Source organism: Tursiops truncatus, chromosome 13 (genome assembly GCF_011762595.2).
Source record: "Tursiops truncatus isolate mTurTru1 chromosome 13, mTurTru1.mat.Y, whole genome shotgun sequence".
Classification (NCBI taxonomy): Eukaryota; Metazoa; Chordata; class Mammalia; order Artiodactyla; family Delphinidae; genus Tursiops; species Tursiops truncatus.
Window position 1 is genome coordinate 23,876,842 of NC_047046.1, and position 22,819 is coordinate 23,899,660.

Sequence of the window (22,819 nt, forward strand, 5' to 3'; positions counted from 1 at the left end):
AGTAAAGAGCTACTCCACCCCTCGCATCCATTCAAGTCAAAACTCACGAGTCATTTTCAATTTCTCTCTCCCCTCATATGCAATCCATCAGTGCATCCTGTCCACTCTCCCCTCAAAACATACCCAGAATCGAATGTGGAATCTAAAAAATACAGCAAACTAGTGAATATAACAAAAAAGAAGCAAACTCACAGATATAGAGAACTAGTGGTTACCAGTGGCAAGGGGGTGTGGGTGGGGAGGAATATTGGGATAGGAGAGTAAGAGCTACAAACTATTAGGTATAAAATAAGTTACAAGGACTTCCCTGGTGACGCAATGGTTATGAATCTGCCTGCCCAATGCAGGAGACACGGGTTCGAGCCCCGGTCCGGGAAGATCCCACATGCCACGGAGCAACTAAGCCTGTGTGCCACAACTACTGAACCTGCACTCTAGAGCCCGAGAGCCACAACTACTGAGCCCGCGTGCCACAACTACTGAGCCCGCGTGCCACAACTACTGAAGCCCACATGCCTAGAGACCACGCTCCGCCACAAGAGAAGCCACCGCAATGAGAAGAATGAGAAGCCCGCGCAGTGCAATGAAGAGTAGTCCCCGCTAGCCACAACTAGAGAAAGCCCGCACACGGCAACGAAGACCGAACACAGCCAAAAATAAATAAGTTAATGAATTAAATAAGTTGCAAGAATATACTGTACAACATAGGGAATATAGCCAATAGTTTATAATAACCTTAAAAGGAGTTTAACCTTTAAAAATTATGAATCACTATATTGCACACCTGTAACTTATACTGTACATCAACTATACTTCAATAAAAAAAATACCAGAATCGAGTGTCTCCCCCCTGCCCCAACTCCACTGCTCCCCACTCTGATCCAGGCCACCACCTTCTCTTGCTGGGATCCTGTCAGAGCCTCCCAACAGGTCCCCTAATCTGTCTCCATAGCAGCCAGCACAACTGGATCAGAACCCAGATCACTCAGCACTCACTCAGAGGACAGGCTGAGCTGGCGCCACGGGTCCTCCTGCCCTCCTACCTTCCTGCCTTCTGTGCCTCCAGCCACAGGGGCTCTTTGTTCTCCCTAAACAGAGACAAGTGTTCTCTATCCATCTCAAGCCTCTACTTGGACCACTCTCCCGGCCCCTCAGATGCCCTCTCAGCCCACACGGCACTAAGCGGGGCCTTCCTTCCTTCCCTGACTGCCTTGGTCCCAGCCCAGCTCTGCCCCAGCCTGAGACACTGTGCCCTTTACCTATGTTCTCTCCACGGCCTTTCAACCACTAGACATGTCCATGTGTCCATCTGTTTCTCAGCTATCTCAGCCCCTAATAAGGGAAGCTCTCTGAGGATGGGAGCTCTAGCTCTACCAGTGGATCCCCAGCATCTCAACAGGGCCTGGCATATGGAAGGAGCTCAAAGATCTGTTGAATGAAGCAGCAAATGCAAGAAGAGAGGAATGGTGTTCATCTATGACAACTGTTTCAGTAACACCCAGTGTGGTTCATATACCCAACAATGCTTATTACAAACAGGTACAATAGTTTTAGATGGCAAACATGTAGCAAAAATTGTGCAGGTGCCCAGACCCCTTCAGACAGCAATTCTACACTGAGGCATTCAGCCTGAGGAAAAGGCCTACGTGCAAAGATGTGCTCTACAACGTTAATCATGATGGTAAAAACCACCAGGGCACCAGAATCCACTATGGTAGCAGAGCCACTTAACGTATGTAGTTACATGAAGTCTTGCAAAATCATCATATGTAGCAATATGTATAAGGTAAAAAAGGCAAGATACAAAACAGGAGTAGCTGACCCCTGAACAACACAGGTTTGAATGCGTAGGTCCACTTATAAGCAGACTTTTTTCAATAAATACGTACTACAGTACTACGTAATTGGAGGATGTGAAGCCACGCATACCGAGAGCGGCCTGTAAAGTTATACGCATATTTTCAGTCGCTGGGGGAAGGGGAGTCAGTGCCGCTAACACCCGCATTGTTCAAGGGTCAACTGTATATCCATTTAAAAAAACAGACAGACATCAAGTGAAAAATAAAGCCCGTGATTATGCAACAAGTCGTCAGGTGAGAAGGGATGGGAATCATGACTGTCCTCCCAGTTCTCCAACATTCTGTCAGAGCGTTACATCACCTCTGTCATTTACAAGAGAATGAGACTGACTTCCAGAAGGGAGCCAAGACCATTCAATGGGAATGTGCTGGGAAAATTGCACATCCCCATGAATGAAGTCAGATACTTAACCTTACACGATATAAAAAAACAACTCAAAATGGATCAAAGACCTAAACATAAGACTTAAAACTATAAAATTCTTAGAGGAAAACAGGAGAAAATCATGACACTGGATTCAGAAATGATTTCTTAGATATGACACCAGAAACACAGGAAATAAAAGTATAAATAGATAAATTGGACTTCATCAAAAGATATGATCAAGAGAGTAAAAAGATAAGCCATAGAATAGGAGAAAAATATTTGCAAATACATATACCAGATAAGGGTCTAGTATCCAGAAAAATAAAGAACTCCTGCAACTCAGCAACGAAAAACCACACAATTCAAAAATGGACAAAGGGGGACTTCCCTGGTGGTGCAGTGGTTAAGAATCGACCTGCCAGGACTTCCCTGGTGGTACAGTGGTTAGGACTCCATGCTCCCAATGCAGGGGGCCTGGGTTCGATCCCTGGCCGGGGAACTGGATCCCACATGCGTGCCGCAACTAAAACCCGGTGCAACCAAATAAATAAAAAAAAAAAAAAAAAAAAGAATCCACCCGCCAATACAGGGGACATGGGTTCAAGCCCTGGTCTGGGAAGATCTCACGCACCACAGAGCAACAAAGCCCATGCACCACAACTACTGAACCTGTGCTCTTGAGCCCGTGCTCTGCAGCAAGAGAAGCCACCGTAATGAGAAGCTCGCGCACCACAACAAAGAGTAGCCCCCGCTCGCCACAACTAGAGAAAGCCCGCGTGCAGCAACGAAGACCCAACGCAGCCATAAATAAATAAATATTTTTAAAAATGGACTAAGGGCTTGAATAGACGTTTCTCCAAAGATATATAAATAGCCAATAAGCATGTGAAAGGATGCTCAACATTACTAGTCATTAGAAAATGAAAATCCAAACCTCAATGAGATACAATTTCACACCCATTAGGATGGCTATTATAAAAAAATTAAAAGGTGGATTAGAGACCTAAATGTAAGACCAGACACTATAAAACTCCTAGAGGAAAACATAGGAAGAACACTCTTTGACATAAATCACAGCAAGATCTTTTTTGATCCACCTCCTAGAGTAATGGAAATAAAAACAAAAATAAACAAATGGGACCTAATGAAACTTAAAAGCTTTTGCACAGCAAAGGAAACTATAAACAAGACGAAAAGACAACCCTCAGAATGGGAGAAAATATTTGCAAATGAATCAACGGACAAAGGATTAATCTCCAAAATATATAAACAGCTCATGCAGCTCAATATTAAAAAAAAAACAACCCAATCCAAAAATGGGCAGAAGACCTAAATAGACATTTCTCCAAAGAAGACATACAGATGGCCAAGAAGCACATGAAAACCTGCTCAACATCACTAATTATCAGAGAAATGAAAATCAAAAATTACAATGAGGGGCTTCCCTGGTGGCGTAGTGGTTGGGAGTCCACCTGCCAGTGCAGGGGACACGGGTTCGTGCCCTGGTCCAGGAGGATCCCACATGCCGCGGAGCGGCTGGTCCCGTGAGCCATGGCCACTGAGCCTGTGCGTCCGGAGCCTGTGCTTCGCAACGAGAGAGGCCACAACAGTGAGAGGCCCGCATACCGCAAAAAAAAAAAAAAATTACAATGAGGTATCACTTCACACAAGTTAGAATGGGCATCATCAGAAAATCTACAAACAACAAATGCTGGAGAGGGTGTGGAGAAAAGGGAACCCTCTTGCACTGTTGGTGGGAATGTAAATTGATACAGCCACTATGGAGAACAGTATGGAGGTTCCTTAAAAAACTAAAAATAGAATTACCATATGATCCAGCAATCCCATTCTCGGGCATATACCCAGAGAAAACCATAATTCAAAAAGACACATGCACCCCAATGTTCATTGCAGCACTATTTACAACAGCTAGGTCATGAAAGCAACCTAAATGCCCATTGACAGACGAATGGATAAAGAAGATGTGGTACATACATACAATGGAATATTACTCAGCCATAAAAAGGAATGAAATTGGGTCATTTGTTGAGACGTGGATGGATCTAGAGACTGTCGTACAGAGTGAAGTAAGTCAGAAAGAGAAAAACAAATATCGTATATTAATGCATGTATGTGGAACCTAGAAAAATGGTACAGATGAACCGGTTTGCAGAGCAAAAGTTGAGACACAGACGTAGAGAACAAACATATGGACACCAAGGGGGGAAAGCGGTGGGCAGGGTGGGGATGGTGGTGTGATGAATTGGGCGATTGGGACTGACATGTATACACTGATGTGTATAAAATTCATGACTAATAAGAACCTGCTGTATAAAAAAATAAATAAAATTCAAAAATTTTTTTAAAAAAAGGTGTTGGTGAGGATGTGGAGAAAGTGGAATCCTCATACAATGCGAATTGGAATATAAAATGGTACAGCCACTGTGGAAAAGTTGGGCAGTTCCTCAAAAGTTAAACATAGATTGACCGTATGATCCAGAAACTCCACTCCTAGTTATACACCCAAAAGAACTGAAAGCAAAGACTCAAGCAGATACTTGTACACCAACGCTCACTGAAGCACTATTCCAACAGCCAAAGTGGAAACAACCCACTATCTATCAATAGATGATAAACAAAACATGGTCCATCCATAAAATGGAATACTATTCAGCCTTAAAAAGGAAAGAAACTCTGAAACATGCTTTAAACATGGATGAATCTTGAAAATCTGGTAAGTGAAATAATAAGCCAGACACCAAAAGACAAATGTATGATTCCACTAATATGAAGAACCTAGAACAGTCTTCACAGAGACAGAGTAGAACAGTGCTTAAGGGGGTTGGGTGGGAGGTAGACTAGGGAATATTATTTAAAAGGTACAAAGCTTCTGTTTGAGATGATGAAAAAGTTCTAGGAACGGATAGTGGTAATGGTTGCAAAACAATATGATGGGGCTTCACTGGTGGCGTAGTGGTTAAGAATCTGCCTGCCAATGCAGGCGACACGGGTTCGAGCCCTGGTCCGGGAAGATCCCACATGCCGCAGAGCAACTAAGACCGTATGCCACAACTACTGAGCCTGTGTTCTAGAGCTCATGAGCCACAACTACTGAAGCCCGTGCACCTAGAGCCCATGCTCTGCAACAAGAGAAGCCACCTCAACAAGAAGCCTGCGCACCACAACAAAAGAGTACCCCTGCTGCCGCAACTAGAGAAAGCCCGCGTGCAGCAATAAAGACAAAAATACAATGCAGGGAACATGGGTTCCATCGCTGGTCCAGGAAGATCCCACATGCCGTGGAGCAACTAAGCCCGTATGCCACAACTACTGAGCCTGAGCTCTAGAGCACACAAGCCACAACTACTGAGCCCGTGCACCACAACTACTGAGCCCGTGCACCACAACTACTGAAGCCTGAACACCTAGAGCCTGTGCTCCGCAACAAAAGAAGCCACCGCAATGAGAAGCCCACGCACTGCAACGAAGAGTAGCCCCCACTCACCGCAACTAGAGAAAGCCCGCGCACAGCAAGACCCAATGCAGCCAAAAATAAATAAATAAATTTATTTTTTGAAAAAAAGAAAAAGAAATAGACCCCAAAATGACAGAAGATGATGAAAAGGAGAAAAGGACTTTGAGACAGCTAAATAAACAAGCACAATACGCTCAAAGATTTACGGGAAAATATGATCATAATGAGAGAAATGGAAGACATAAAAAAGAACAACTTGAAACTTCCAAAATGAAAACCAGAATGTCTTCAATGAAAATTTCTACAAAAAGCTACTAGAATAAGTGAATCTAATAAGATTACAGAAATTTTCATATATGGCTAATGGGAATACAAAATGGTAAAACAACTATTAATACTTTCAAAACAGTTTGGTGGTTTCTTATAAATACACAGTTACCTATGAATAGTAATTGTACTTTTAGGTATTTACACAAAAGAAATGAAAACAAATGTCTACACAAAGACTTAAACATTCATATAGACTTTATACATAATAGTCAAAAGATGCAAACAACCCAAATGTCCACCAACAGATGAAGGGTTAAAAATAATATGTGGGGCTTCCTTGGTGGCACAGTGGTTAAAAATCCTCCTGCCAATGCAGGGGACACGAGTTCGAGCCCTGGTCCGGGAAGATCCCACATGCTGCAGAACAACTAAGCCCGTGCACCACAACTACTGAGCCTGCACTCTAGAGCCCGAGAGCCACAACTACTGAGCCCTCGTGCCATAACTACTGAAGCCCACGTGCCTAGAGCCCGTGCTCCACAAGAAGAGAAAACACTGCAACGAGAAGCCCGCGCACCACAATGAAGAGAAGCCCCCGCTCATGCAACTAGAGAAAGCCCGTGCACAGCAACGAAGACCCAACACAACCAAAAATAAATAAGTAAAATTAAAAAAAAAAACTGTGGCATATCCACCCAATGAAATACTATTCAGCAATAAAGAGGAATGAATTTCAACATTATGGTCAGCGAAATAAACCACACAGAACAGAGTACATTCCATTTAAATAAAATTTCTTAAAAGAAAAATCTCATCTATAGTGATAGGAAGCAGATCAGTGATTGCCTGGAACCATGGGTGGATACTGACTGCAAAGGGATACATATTTTATATCTCCAGTGTGGTTGTGATTACACAAGTCTATATATTTATTAAAACCAATGAATTATATGCTTAAAAAGGGTTTTATTGCATGTAAACAATACCTCAGTAAAGTCGACTTAGAAATTGAATCAGGGCTTCCCTGGTGGCACAACGGTTAAGAATCCACCTGCCAATGCAGGGGACATGGGTTTGAGCCCTGGTCAGGGAAGATCCCACATGCCGCAGAGCAACTAATCCTGTGCGCCACAGCTACTGAGTCTGTGCTCTAGACCCCGCGAGCCACAAGTACTGAAGCCCGTGCCTAAAGCTTGTGTTCTGCAACAAGAGAAGTCACCACAATGAGAAGCCAGCACACCAGAACGAAGAGTAGTCCCTGCTCTCTGCAACTAGAGAAAGCCCACGCTCAGCAACGAAGACTCAATGCAGCAAAGAATAAATAAATTTTTTTAAAAAAAAGAAATTAAATCACCACAGTAGCATTATTTACAGTAGCCAAGACGTGGAAACAACTTAAGTGTCCATCAAGTGATGAATGAATAAAGAAGTTATGGTGTATATATTTACAATGGAGTATTAATCAGCCATAAAAAATAAGGAAATTCTACCATTTGCGACAACATGGATGGACCTTAAAGGCATTATGCTAAGTGGAATGACTCAGACAGAAAAAGACAAATACCATATGATCTCACTTATATGTGGAATCTTACAAAAAACAAAACAAAAAATCCCACCAAACTCAGAAAAACAGATCAGACTGAGGAGGAGGGGGAGCGGGGAATTAGAGGAAGGTGGCCAAAAGGTACAAACTTCCAGATATAAGAGAAATAAGTACTAGGGATGTAATGTACAATATGATGACTATAGTTACCACTGCTGTATTAACATACAGGAAAATTAAGAGAGTTAATCCTAAGAGTTCTCATCACAAGGAGAAACTTTTTTTTTTCCTTTTTTCTTTTCTTCTTTATTTTCTTTTTATTGTATCTATATGAGATGATGGATATTAGCTGAACCTACTGTGGTAATCATTTCACAATGTATCAAGCTATCATGCTGTACACCTTAAACATATACAGTGATATATATCAATTGTTTCTCAATGAAATTGGAAAAAAATTAAATCAACTTTCAATAAATATGTAAGTATGGAGGGACTTTCTGGAAGATACACAAGAAATGTTAAAAATTCTTGCTTGGGGCTTCCCTGGTGGCGCAGTGGTTAAGAATCCGCCTGCCAATGCAAGGGACACACGTTCGAGCCCTGGTCTGGGAAGATCCCACATGCTGCGGAGCAACTAAGCCCATGCGCCACAACTACTGAGCCTGCGCTCTAGAGCCCGTGAACCACAACTACCGAGCCTGCGTGCTGCAACTACTGAAGCCCACATGCCTAGAGCCCATGCTCCGCAACAAGAGAAGCCACTGCAATGAGAAGTCTGCACACCACAACGAAGAGTAGCCCCCGCTTGCTGCAACTAGAGAAAGACCGCCCACAGCAATGAAAACACAACACAGCCAAAAATAAAATAAACAAATAAATTTTAAAAAAAACATGAAAAACTCTTGCTTGCTTCTGGAGAGCAGGAATGGGATTAGCAGACGGGGTGGAGAGTGGAAGGCTCATTTTTATGTAATCCCTTCTTTACTATTTGAATTTTCACATGATCATATTTTATTTAAAATTTTTAAACTATCTTACTAAAAATAAAAATTAATTTAACAATACATACTCCTAAACAGAGCCAAAAGCTTAGAAGGGTGATGTTCACCAAAATGTTAACTGGTTTCCTGTGGGTTGTAGGATTACAGGTCATCAACTCTTTTCATCTTCATATTTTGCAACACTTCCTTATTTTTTGTAGATGAACACATCTTTATAAGTAGATAAAGGACAAAGCTATTTCCACATTGGGGAAAGTGATGCCATATATATAGAGAGAGAAAGAGTGGAGCTACTGGAACCTGGATGCTCCTGAAAGCTTCCAGAGACTCCACTCTCCTTAACAGGTTACTTTGTTGCTAGTTACAGAATTCCCTTTAATCCCACAGCAGCAAACACATAGGTTTCATTTCTACTCAGCAGATTGCATGAACTTTTTTTTTTTAATTTTATAAATTTATTGATTGATTGATTGCTGCATTGGGTCTTCTTTGCTGCGCGCAGGCTCTCTCTAGTTGTGGCGAGCAGGGGCTACTCTTCGTCGCAGCGCGCAGGCTTCTCATTGCAGTGGCTTCTCTTGCTGCGAACACAGGCTTTTCATTGCAGTGGCTTCTCTTGTTGTAGAGCACAGGCTCTAGGCGCACAGGCTTCAGTAGTTGTGGCACGCGGGCTCAGTAGTTGTGGCTTGCAGGCTCTAGAGCGCAGGCTCAGTAGCTGTGGCGCACGGGCTTAGTTGCTCCGCGGCATGTGGGATTTTCCCGGACCAGGGCTCAAACCCATGTCCCCTGCATTGGCAGGCGGATTCTTAACCACTTTGCCACCAGGGAAGTCCCTGCATGAACTTTTTTTTTCTTCTTTTCTACCATAAAAACAACATGAATCTTAGATCAGGCAAAAATCTTAGAAACATTTTCTTAAATGTGTAAAAACAGAAGCCCCAAGGTGACACAACTCACCCAAGGCCTCGCAGTTGCTGGTGCCCAGATCTCAAGTCTCCTGACACCCTGTCCCTCCCTCCTTACTGCTCCTACGTGAGCGCTGCACCCACCCCAGCCCAGAGGACAGCCTGCAGGGAGTGAGGCAGCATAGATTTTGGAGTTATGGTTTCCTCTAAACTGTTACCAAAAAGAGGAAATTCAAAAAAAAAAAGAGGAAATTCTATTTACATGAAGGAAAGATGTGAGCATGAATTCTTCAGGAGTGCTGTGCTGGGGGCTGGGCGGGGGGGCGGTGGATAATGTGAATGCTCGTCACATTATCGCAGACAACAACTGTTCAAGTCAGGCCACTCAAATTCACCTCCCATTTTAAACAGTCAGCCCCAGAGAATGGAGGTACCTCAAATACACAGCAAGCCCTCCCTCCATCTCTCACTGCCACCGTCGAGCTCCTATACTAAGAGCACCTTCTATGAGCAACATGGTATTTATTGTTCCAAGAGTACGGCATTTGGCATCGATAGACCTCTGTTCTGGAACCTATTCTGCCACCAACTAGTCTTTCCATTTGTAAAATAGCTCTAACACCTGCCCTTCCTACCTCAGTGAACTGTTGTAACTAAAAGGGTTCAGAAAAACTGCGAGGTGCTGTTCAACATAAGGTACTACAACCATGCTCTTGAGAGTTTTGATACAGAGGGAAGACCAGAGGGTTCTCTGCAACAAGAGAAATTCACAAGCTAGGGAAGGACAAAGGCTTCCTGCTGGCACTCTGACCAAGAGGGGCTAATAGGAAGGCTTCATGTGTGGGGATGGCTATACAGCCCACGTCTGTCTCCTGGAAACCCAGAAAACACTATTTGGTAAGACAAAATCACCCAGTCACCTCAACTGTGCCACTGACCCCAGAGGCCATCTCAGCAGTAACTTCCAACCTGTCTTCTTTCTTAGCTCTGGAGATGCCAGACTTGACTTCAGGGATAGGAAGGGATTATATTCCAGCAAAATCGCCACCAGAAATTTTCACCTGCCACATACTAATGGAGCCCTGAAGGGACCCTTACAGCTCATCTGCCCATGATTCCTAAATCTGACTTATGAGAATCACCCGCAGGGCCTTGTAAGAACAAAGATCTTGAGCCTTGCCCAAAGTTTCTAAATCTCTAGAGTGAGCTGAGACCAAACAGTCCGTATCATTAAAGCTCCCCAAACAATTCTGAGGATCAGCCAGACTGGGGTACTCTCTCATTTTTCATATGAGGTGTCAGTGATTAGGTAGAGCCGGGGGTGGGACTAAGATCCAGCCCCCATCTGCCCATTCAAGAACTGCCCCCCAAACCTGCCCCTCCCCCCCAAACCTGCTGCCTCTCCTGAAATCTTACAGCATCTACTCTGAGCCCAGACCATTTCCCCTTCATAAATGAAATGTTGCCCAACTTGCAAACCCAGGAGGCATCTTATTCCACCGAAAGAACAGGACCTAACTTAAGCCCAGTTCTTTACCAACAGGGGCTTCAGACTTCTCACTGTACTAGGCCACTCTGCTCCTGTGTCCTGTCACTGTCCAGAGCCTAGAACTTAGAAGCTAATCAACCCTGTCCTCTTTACAAATAATCGTTTTTCAGGTATTGACTCATATATGGCAGTAATCCCAATTATACAAACAGTGGATGCTATGAAAAACTACTGACATTAGTCTTTTATGAATGAGGAAGTAGCAAATTTCTTCCAAATGTAGATTCTCTTGGGATACCTTTGAAATGAGTGGGAATTTCCTGAAAGCAGGTGGGCATGTCACCAGGTGGGTCAGCCTGACAGATGCCTGGGGTCAGAGCGAAGCCAGCTTGGGTTTAACACTGGAGTGGGGTCATGAATCACAGTCTTAACAAGTACTTTACTAGTTTGAAGGAGAAGGATATGTTTACAGAGGAAACAACCAATGTTATGGGAAACAGTGTTCAGCATACTTAAAAAGTATGACTCACATACTATACAATTCTGTGAAAAAGGACTCTGTAATATACAACCAAAAAACAGAAAACTTGGCAAGTGACGTGTCCAAGTCCACACAGCTACTAGGAGCATGGTTAGAACCTGCCTTCAGGACTGGGACCCTGGCTGCTGGGTGCAGCTGAGCTGGATTACTGATATGGCGCAGCTCATGGGGAAATCCAAACGCATCATCCCAAATACCATCGTCTCTGCTTTCACCCCCTCTGTTGCCCAAGCTATCAGGGTCTATTGATATTTCACTTGTTAAATTATGGGTAAAAAGAAAGCAATTTTTAAACTTACACCTTTATATTCAATTTCAGTATTTACTGAATGTCTGCTCTGAGTCAGATATCCTGGGCCTCAGGAAGCACAGATGAGTAAGACAGTTCATTACGTATCACACAAGGTACAACGACACCGAAGGCCGCCCCAACTGCACGGCCCAATTGCGGGGAGAGCATTTTGAGCAGTAACGATAAAGGAATTTGACGATTTCAGTCTGGTCTCTGGTGAGAACTTATCCACATCACAAAAGTCCAACCCTTCCAGCTCATCCTCAGACTTGAGAAGGCATGAACTGTCAGGACGCCAGCCTGAGTATAAGGCACGAGCTCTGAATATTTCAACAGCAGGAAATTTCCACTCGGAGGCCTCGGGGAGACCAGGGGTGGATCTGGAGACAGAGGGAAGCCGGACATGATGCCCAAGGTATAACTTCTGTAATAGCCCCAAAACCACTGGAGATGTGAGCTCCAAGAAAGCACATTTCACTTTTTCAAACAGTTTAACTTTGGAGCAATTTACAAAGTGACAGGCAGTTGTGCTCCATGAGAACCCAAGGTGGTTCCATCCTGTTACCTCCCAGTGACCAGCAAGTTTGGGCGGGATCTCCAAGCCCAGCTTCTCCCATTCTCGCTCCTGGTACTTCTCATACTGCCGGTAACCTGCGTACCCGCCACCCGTCGCGACCAAAAAGAGCAGGGGGCGCAGCAGGGACAAGGTTCGGGCAGGGGCAGTGTGGACTTTTCTGGCATCTGTAACAAAAAGCAGGAAAATTTTGAGCCTGAGAAAAGGGACGGGTATGAGTCACGCAAACACAGCACCAACAGGAGGGCTGGGAAAAGCCCTCAGCAAAGCTGACTGGACCCGGAAGGGATCTGACAGGGAGGTGCAGCCCTGAGTCACTGCAAAGACCCTGCTGCCTCCAAATTCTATCTAGTAAGGTACAAGCTTCTTTCCTGTGACACTACAGTGCATCCCAAATGCCACCATAATTACAGAATTTAAGATGAAAACATTGAATTGCAAAGAGGTCAAGAAACGAATCCAGGTTGCCCCGCTGGATACCAACAGGGCCAGGACTGGGACAGGTACCATTTCTCACGCAGGCTCTCCGATTTTACTTTTACGATCCAGGCCCAGTTCTGACTGGACAGTAGTATTCTCCCAAATGCAAAATCTCGTAAGCTCTAACAATTCAACGATAAAAGATAAATAGTCCGATTTTAAAACGTACTAAGAATTTGAATAGATATTTCTCCAAAGAAGATATATGAGTGGCCAGTAAGCACATGTAAAGATGCTCAACATCTGTTATGGTTGAATTATGTCCCCCTAAAATTCATATGCTTAAGTCCTAACCCTTAGCACCTCAGAATGTGACCTTACTTGGATAAAAGGTCTCTACAGAGGTAATCAAGTTAAAATAAGGTCAGCACAGTGGGCCCTAATCCAATATGACTAGTGTGCTTATAAAAAGAGAAAATTTGGGGGCTTCCCTGGTAGTCCAGTGGATAAGAATCTGTCTTACAATACAGGGGACACCAGTTCGATCCCTGGTTGGGGAACTAAAATCCCACATGCCACAGGGCAACTAAGCCCACGCACCACAACTACTGAGCCCACGCGCCACAACTAGAGAGGAGCCTGTGCACGCACAGCAACAAAGCGAAGAGCCCATGCGCCGCAATGAAGGATCCTGCATGCTGCAACTAAGACCCGACGCAGCCAGAAAACAAATAAGTAAATAAATTTTTAAAAAATAAATTAAAAAATAAAAAGAGAAAATTTGGAGACAGACACGCACACAGGGAGAATGCTATCTGAAGACGAAGGCAGGGATCGGGGTGATGCTTCTATAATACAAGCCAAAAAAGCCAAATATTGCCAGCAATCCATCAGAAGCTAGACAAGAGGCTCTCCCTCACACCCCTCAGAAGGAAGCAGCCCTATGACACCTTGACCTTGGACCTCTCGTCTCCAGAACTATGGGAGAATAAATTTCTACCGTTTAAGCCACTCAGTTTGTGGTACTCTGTTCCAGTAGCCCTAGCAAACCAATACATCATTAGTAATCAGGGAAATGCAAATCAAAACCATGATGAGATACAACTTCACACCCACTAGGATGGTTTTATCAAAAAGACAGATAATTGTTGGTAAGGATGTGGAGAAACTGGAACACGCATACACTGCTGATGGGATTGTAAAATGGGGCTTCAGTTCTTCAAAATGTTAAACATAAAATTACCACATGACCTAGCAATTCAGCTCTTAGGGAAGTGAAACATACATCTATCTACACAAAAATTTGTCATGCATGCTCCACAGCAGCATTATTCATAATAGCCAAAAAGTGAAAATAACCCAAATGTCCATCAACTGACAAATGAATAAAAAAGTAGTATACCAATACAATGGAATATTGATAATAAAAAAGGAAAAAAGGAATGAAGTAATGACACATGCTACACATGAACCTTGAATACATTATGTAAAAGAAGTCAGCCACAAAAGGCTGCATATTGTATGATTCCACTTATATGAAGTGTCTGGTATAGGAAACATACTAGAGAGACATAAAGTAGGTTAGTGGGTGCCAGGGACTAGGGGTAGGGAGAAATGGGGAGTGACAGTTTAATGGATCAAGTGCTACTATTGTGGGGGGGGGCGAGGAGGGAATGAAAATATTCTAAAATTAGGTAGTGCTAATGGTTGTACAACTCTGTAAGTATAAAAAAAAACACTGAATTGCGTACTTAAAAGGGTGAACTTTATGGTATGAAAATTGTATCTCAAAGTTATTGTTAAAACAAAATCTCAAGAGCTGACTTCTCAGTAGCCTGCACAAAACCTTCATCCTGTCCTTGGCTTCCAATGGAAGGAAATCATCCTGCCCATTTGTCCCTGTCCCTCCACCACCTTTTGGTTGTTGCTGTTTCTTTTTCTTTCTTTCTTTCTTTTTTTTGGCCGTGCCGAGAGGCTTGTGGGATTTTAGTTCCCCAACCAGGGATTGAACCTGGGTCCTCAGCAGTGAGAGCGTGGAGTCCTGACCACTGGACCGTCAGGGAATTTCCTGCTGTTTCTTTTTTTATTTTTTTATTTTTTATTTATTTATTTATTTTTGCGGTACACAGGCCTCTCACTGTTGTGGCCTCTCCCATTGCGGAGCACAGGCTCCGGACGCACAGGCTCAGCAGCCATGGCTCACGGGCCCAGCCGCTCCGCGGCATGTGGGATCTTCCCGGACCAGGGCACGAACCCGTGTCCCCTGCATCGGCAGGCGGACTCTCAACCACTGCGCCACCAGGGAAGCCCTGTTTCTTTTTTTTAAATGAACAAGTATAGATGTCATTAATCTCCTCCATTTTCTGATTACTCCTAATGAACCCTTACTACTTAACAACTAAATATTCTACCTCTGACCAGGAAATCTTGTCAAAAAGCAAGAAACATTTTTTTTCCCTCTTTCTGAAATATTTGATGATGAGAGAACTGTTGTACACTCCCTACCTGCACTGAACCAGCACCCTAGGCTGACTGGTCACACTCTCCTGCATGCTTCTGCTACACTGGACCTTTCTTCAACTATAGGTCTTTCTCTTACCTTCCACAGGCTTACTTTACTCCTCCAACAGGAAGTAGTAAGCAGAGGGTGCCCTCCACTCCTGACCGCCTCTCTGCTGCATTTGTCACTTTAAAAAAGCACAGCTTTTCTGCAGATCCAAGATTCTGGCTTGATTTCTGAGGCTCCCCCTGAACCCTTCAAGTGATTCCTGTGTTCCAGCCTGCAAGTCCTAATTAAATAAGTAACACCCAGATGTGCCCCTATTAACTACCTTAATAAGCCTTTTGTTTTTATTCTCATTAACCATCTCATTTTATTCCCAAGGTATGATTACTGGACAGTCAAAAATAGCCTCCAGTATGATAGAATAAAAAGGATTTTTAGTTAATAAAGACAATATACATTTTTGTACAGGTTCAAATAGCTGCTTACAAGATCCAAAAAGTTCATAATCCAGTGCTGATGAGGGTGTGGGGAACTGATGTACTCATGAGCACATCCTGCTCAGAGGAGTGTAAACTGGGACAACCTTCTCTGAAGAGTAATTTGGCTTAAATACCAAATTATATATACATAAACCTTTTGATCCAGTAATTCTAAGTCTACAAATTTATCCTGAGGATGCACAAAAATATGTTAGTACAGAACTGTCTGTAATAGGAAAAGACTAGGAGCAACTTAAATGTCCAACACCAAACAGTACAGTCATGCGACGGAATACTACACAGCCAGTAAGAACAATCAGGTAACAGCAGATAATGCTTCAGTGGTACCTACACGCCAGGTACTCTAAGCACTTTGCAAGCACAATTCCATCTGATTCTAACAACAACCCTATGAAATATGTGCTGTGTTTATCCCAATTTACTGACAAACTGAAGCAGAGAGGCCAGCATTGCCTCTAATTGCTACTTACTTGTGGAAAAGGTTCTGAGAGGCAGCTTCCTTAAGGACTGAAGGAAATGGCTCAGGGCAATGTCTTCACAGTGACGGCGCCTACAATCAAGCAAAAATGAAGCATTAAATATTTTTTTAATTAAAAAGAAATTAGTGGATCAACTTCTAAAATTTGAATATAGTCTATAGATTCAATAATAGTATTGTGTCTGTGTTAATTTCCTGGCTTTGACCATTGTACTGTGGTTTTCATAAGAAAATGTCCTTATACAAAAAGGGCTCAAATATTTAAAGGTAAAGGGGCATCAAGTGTTTCAGAAAAAAATATATACAAACACACACTCACAAAGAGAAAAAAAGGGAGAGAGAATGATAAAGCAAATATAGTTGATATTTGGGGAATCAGAGGACAGGGTATTTGGGAATACTCTGTACTATTTTTATAACTTCTCTGTAAGTCTAAAATTTTTTCACACACAAAGCTGCTCTTTTCTTAATTAAGTATAAGAGCATAATAAGAAGTAAACCCGGCACTTACACAAAGCCATACGTTTCCTCACCACAAACAAAGAGCTATACACAGCCTTGTAGCCTCTAACCCCTACTCATTAAAGAACCTAATAAAGTGGTTGAAATTTTAAACTTTTTTTTTTTGGCTGCGCCGCAGCTTGCAGGATCGAACCCTGCAGCAGGAAGTGTGGAGTCCTACTAATCACTGGACCACCAGTGAATTCCCTAAAATTTTAAACTTTAAATGTTTGCCCTGGAAAAGAAATGACACAAACCAGGCTGAACTATTCTAATCTACTTTGAGTTTGGAAGGCTCAACTGGTTTGGAATTTTTAAATTAATATTTGTGGCTACTTTGCCACAAAAGCTACTTTCAAAGAGTGAAGAGGGTTTTCAGGCATTCTGAGAAAAAAATGACTACTTTCATGGCTTCAAGCTCTAAGAAAATATTATTTCCGATTCTTTGTTTCTCTTCTTTGTTTCCTCTTCACCCAGGGAAACTGGACATATACCCAGTGGCAATAAGTGACTTGGCCAGCAAGGAAAGCATGAATGAATTTTTAGTGAACTGGCTCTCTCCTTAATCAAAAAGCGAACACCCCACCTTCAATTCAGATAGCACTTAAGTTCCCCCAAATATTGGCCTGAAATCTAAAGTAAAGAAACTATGTCCTTGTCAGTGTTTTTTTTCCCTTGAAGCCCTTTATGAGAGAAGCAGAAATTTACTCTATAAATGTCTAACTGCTATTTCTGTGGAGAACAGAACTGCATTTATGACTTTCATACAATGATATTGACATTCATGGATAGTCAGTAGTTATGTCTCACACAGACATCCTGTAGATTTTATCAGATTTAAACACCTTCGTTTTTTCACATGAAATTTCCTTGACTTAACAACACTCTCACAGCATGGTGGTAACATGACGACTCTGATTCTCCTACAGGCAAGCAAGGTCTGTATGGAGAACAAGCCTGGGACCATGACAATCACCACCCCCTCAGAGGCCAGGTGGATGGACAGTTATTAACACAAAGGAGGGTGTGTTGCAGTATCTGAATGTTCTTTCAGCAGTGAACAATGCTCATCTCTTAGACTGGGCACTCCCACTGCAAAAGCTAAGCGCCTAAAACCCTGCTTTCCAAATGGAATAAGAACAAGAAGTGTAAAATCTGACTAAAGGCTGTATTGTTGTGTTGTGCACACTGCTACATTGTGTGTTCCAGAATTGCTGCTGAACCCCCTAACTGAAAGAACGTTTGCAGACTGTTGAAAAAGGCTTTTTTTGTGGGGAAGGGGGTGTGGGCTGGGGGAGGTACAAGTGGGAGATAATCATTTATCCACTGTAACCCAATGCACGGCACTCAGGTGGCTGGTTTGCATACGGATCTTCCTGAGAGCAGAGTCTTGGTCTCTTGTCCACTGCTGTAGCCCCAGCTCCTGGAACAAGTGCCTGGCAAACGCCCCAGTTGCATCAGCTTGTCTTTCATTCCTGGATCATTCCTATCCTCATATAAATGTTGTACTTTCTCCAATCTTACAGAAACACTGTCCACCCCACTGCAGGCTCTTTAAAAGAGCAATGTTCCCTGTCATCACTTCCTCCCCTCCCCCCCCCTTCATCCCACTCAACCAGGCTTTTGTTCCCACCACCTCATCTCTTGTCAAGGTCACCAACTTCCACATTGTCAACTCCAACACATATTTCTTGGACCTCGTGTTATGTGACTTCTCAGCAGCATCTGCCACTGGTGAGCCCTTCCTTTTTTTTTCCCCACTGAGGTATAATTGACATGTAACATTATATTAGTTTCAGATGTACAACATTATTCCCTATTTGCATATATTGTGAAAGGATCACCACAATAAGTCTAGTTAACATCCCTCACCATACATATTTACAAAAAATTTTTTCTTGTGATGAAAAAGATCTACTCTCTTAGCAACTTTTAAATATACAATACAGTATTGTTAACTGTAGTCACCATGCTGCACATTACATCCGCAGGACTTAGGTATTTTATAAGTTGTATCTTTTGACTTCATTCACTTTCTCCTTCTTGAAACACATTTAGCCTTTGGGACCCTGATCTTCCTACCTCTCCAGCCTCTCCCTAACTTCAAACAGCTGCCGTGCCCAGGGTTCAGACCTCTTCTCTGTCTGTGCTCTCCCAGACATGTTCACCCAGTCCTGCAGCTTTAAATAGCCAGATACTGAGGACTCCCTCGCTGCTCCTTCAAAGACCTCTGGACCATATTTCCACCTGGCTACCCAACATCCCCACTCTGAATCACCTCAAACTGAGTTTGTCCAGAACAGAATTCCTGACACTCCCTCACTCCCGTTCAACCTGCTCCACCCCCAGAGTTGTCCATCTGTGGCAGAGACTAGCCAGATGGTTATTAAATCCACTTCCTCTACCCAACAGACTACATTTCCCAGCCTCCCTTGCAATAGGGTGTGGCCACATAACTGAGTTCTAACCACTGTAAGAACCATTCAGGCTTCCCAGGCTGTCCCCTTTCAGCCTGTTTGATGCAAACATGCAGACCTTTGGAAGCCATGTGTTAAAGATGTCAGGAGATGGGTCCTCAAATCACTGCTGTCCTGCAGATCTGGAGCACCCACTGGGACTTTACATGATTGAGACCAACACTTTTACTGTGTTAAATCACTGAGATGCTGGAGTTTACCTGTTACCACAGCAACACTGCTATAATTAATATACCATCTCAGAAAAAAGGCACCACCATTCACCCAACTGCACAAGTTGAAACCCTAGGGACTCCTTTTGTAAGTCCTTTCTTTCTCACTATCCACATTCAATCCAGTGACAAGGCATGAAGTCTCTACCTTCAAAATATACCCGTATCTGCCTACTTCTCTGCCACCACTCTCACTCTGGCCTGAGCCACCAGATCTATCACTGCACTGAAGGACTGCACTAGCCTGTTCTCCCTGCTTGGCTTCTGTGTCCCATTCACCACAGAACAGCCAGAGTGACCTTTTCAAAACAGAAAATAAGACGAGACCCTATGTAAGTGGTCCTCGCTGAACCCTCAGACCTCCTGCTGCTTCCCTTCTCACTCACCTGCCCCCATTCCTTGCACACTCATGCCTCTGCATTTGCTGTTTGCTCTGCTGGGCATACCCCTCCAGCTGGCTCAGTCCCTCCTCATTCAGTTCTCTGCTCAAATGCTTCCTCCTGGTTGGTTTCTCCTCACCACAAGCCCAAAAGTTGTCCCTCTGGAGCGTTCTCTAACCCCTTAATTACCTGCCTTTATTTTTCTTCGTAACACTTCTCACTACCCGAAATGAACAGATTTTATATATATTCACTCATTTGTTTACTGTCTGTACCCCTCAAATGCAGGGGTTTGTCTGTCTTCCCCCTGGACCTCAATCTCAGCAGTGAGATTAAGCTTCAGAGAAATGAACGGCTGGCTAGGTTCAATCACATGTACCGTCTACATGGTGAACTCACGTGGGCCTCCTGCAAGAGGGCAATTAAAGCCCAGGATTAAGCACTCAAGTCTGATTGTGGGGCTCAAATCTCCATCCTGCCACTTATTAATTAGCTGTGTGACCTTAAGGCATTTCTTAACTAATCTTAAGCCTCAGTTTCTCCACCTGTAAAAACAGGACCTACCTCATTAGGAATAAATGAGACAATCACATAAAACCTTAAGCCCAGGCCCTGGCACCTAGTTACATATTACTATTATTAAAAGTAACAGAGTTGATATTCAGCTGGCACACACTGGGATGGCCATATTAACTGTCTGTGACCACTCTGAATGGTTTGTGTCCACACTGTCATAGTTTTAAATTATTTTTAACATCACCCCTGGTGGTAACACTAACTATAGTCCTTGTGTCTCTCCTGCTTTTTAGAACTGTGAAAGTTCTGAAAATGAACGGGCAGGCCTCTTGAAGGCCTCATTCCACGTTCTATCTCATATTATTTAGTAATGTTTCCTTGCTCTGCTACTAAACTGTAAAGTTCTTTAAACATGAGGCCTATATCTTTTAATTCCTCTCTCTTCCCCTGCTCTCCCTCCCCCTCCCGATCCCTGGCACTGCAGTTGGCAGTGGTAGGAATGTCATAAGTATTCCTGAAGGAAAGTCTTGCACAAGCAACCACTCCTTGGGCACTATGTCCATACTTGCCTGAACCTAAGAATCATCCAGGACACGTGTAAAGAACACAGCTGCCGGGGCCCCAACCTACATCTACTGAACCTGAATTTGGCAGTATTGGGGGATATACCTGGGACTCTCTTTTTCTGATAAACACCCACCCCATTTTTTCATCAAACAAATTTGGGAAACATGGCCCTAAATTATCACCCATAATTGCCTTCTTTTCGTTCTCTCACCTGTCACCTATCACCCAGGTACTGAAAAACTTCCCTGCAATATGAGGTTTTCAAACATATGTCTCACAGACACTGCTTTACTTAAAAATCATGGAAATGTTCTCTTTTGGGGTTTTTTTGCATCTAAATATAGTTCCCACCTGGATATGTAATACCTTTGAAAACTGAGTTCTTATTGTACCCAAATCCTCACCCTCCTTAAATTGCACCTAAATCCAGTCTTATCTACCTACACTGGTACTAAAGTTATGACTCTTTTTCCCTTTCCCTTTTTAAATGATAATGAGTGAAGTACATCCTCCTCACCATCGTTAAACAAAAACAAAAAAAAGAAAAAATTTTAGGAGGGTCATTTTTTAGTCTTTCCAACTTATGACACAACTTATGACACATTTTAGATGATTTCACTACTGACTCATAAACAGCACACCTGGTAACAATATTAAAACCACAGAGACTCTCCTGTCCAAGTCCTAACAGTTACCATCACATTGCAGAGCCCCCTCCTGAGAAAGTTACACCATTTCTGAGTAGTTAATAATAGAGTGAAGCTTCCTGTTCAGGGCAATGACAGTTTCTGTTCCCTTTCAGTCTGAAACCAGTGTCCTTACTTCCCAAAATTACAGCGCAAGCTTTGGTCAACGCTGACAAAATGAAGGTTGCCTGAAACACAAAAGTACTGTGTGTCTCTCAAACCTTAGCTCTTTGAAATGACACGGAACAGCAGACTCTGAGTCATAGCTACCAACATTTTAATCCATTTTCTGAGAGTCCAAATGTTCCCAAGCTGGTTCTTACATAAGCTATTTCGAATAATGAATGTCCTCACGGTGGGCAGCCTGAGGGAAAGGTCCTTGCCTGAGAGAGACAGAGGTATCCGGGTAGGGGTCCCGGCTCTGCTACTAACTGGCCGGGTGAAACTGAGCAAGTCCCTTCCTCTCTCATGGCCTCAATTTTGCTAACTCCAAAAAGAGGTTGATTTAGATGACCCCTCTAACAACCTAAGAGTTGGGAGTCACCAGGGTAACTAAGACCCCATTTCCATCATGGACGATTTTGAGATAACCGAGTCCAACCCTCTCGCTTCAAAGACCAAGAATCCGAAGTGAAAGCCGCCCGACTCCCAGTCCAGTGCTCTTCCCACATCACGCCGCCCCTCCCAGCAACACGAATCCCTGAGAAAGAGGCGTCCAGCCCTGCCTCGGCTATAAGTGGCAGGCACACAGCCTATTTCACTGGTTGGGTCTTTTTGTTTATATCTTTGTTTTTTGTCCCTTGTGAAAAGGGCAAGGAGGGAGCGCTTAGGATAGACGCGGAACGCCCTACCCGGCGGCAGTCGCACCTGCTCGAGAGCTCCAGGTTAAGGTGAGTGCCTACGTCTCCACTCGAGCTCTGCTCAGGGCGAGCCCGCGACAGAGAAACGATTCCTCTCTCCACACCCCAGTTTGGCTCGGGCCACCCCCCGGCAGGTCCCCAAGCAGCTGTACCTGCTCCGCCACGGCGCGACCCCGCGCAGCAACCTCAAACAACCCTGCCCCACGGACGCCGCCATCTTGTCCCCAGCTTCTCGGCGGGACACGCCCCCTTTTACACGCTGGTCGCACGCCCGTGACGTCACGAGCTCGAACTCACAGCGCCAATGAAGAACGCGGAGCGTGTGTGGGCGGAGCTGTCTAAGCTCCTCCCCCGGCTGCTCCGGGTACCCTCTGCCTGACACTTCCGGCAGCTAATG

At 43.7% G+C, this 22,819-nt stretch overlaps 1 protein-coding gene across 5 annotated transcripts in view; it reads right to left on the reverse strand.

Annotated features, from left to right (window-relative positions):
* The window catches only part of PISD (phosphatidylserine decarboxylase), a 37,010-nt gene extending 14,323 nt beyond the window's left edge, over nt 1–22,687 (reverse strand). Inside the window, exons 1-3 of one of the 5 annotated variants that reach the window (XM_019950090.3) lie at nt 22,575–22,687; nt 16,216–16,295; nt 12,311–12,486 (exon numbers count right to left, since the gene is read on the reverse strand). In XM_019950090.3, the coding sequence (XP_019805649.1) occupies nt 12,311–12,486; nt 16,216–16,295; nt 22,575–22,639 (321 nt within the window). In that variant the 5' untranslated portion in view covers nt 22,640–22,687. Of the gene's footprint in view, nt 1–12,310; nt 12,487–16,215; nt 16,296–22,574 lie in introns of those variants that run through there. The other 4 variants (XM_019950089.3, XM_019950091.3, XM_033837250.2 and 1 more) reach the window with 4 other exon arrangements.
* Nucleotides 22,688–22,819: the final 132 nt, after the last annotated feature.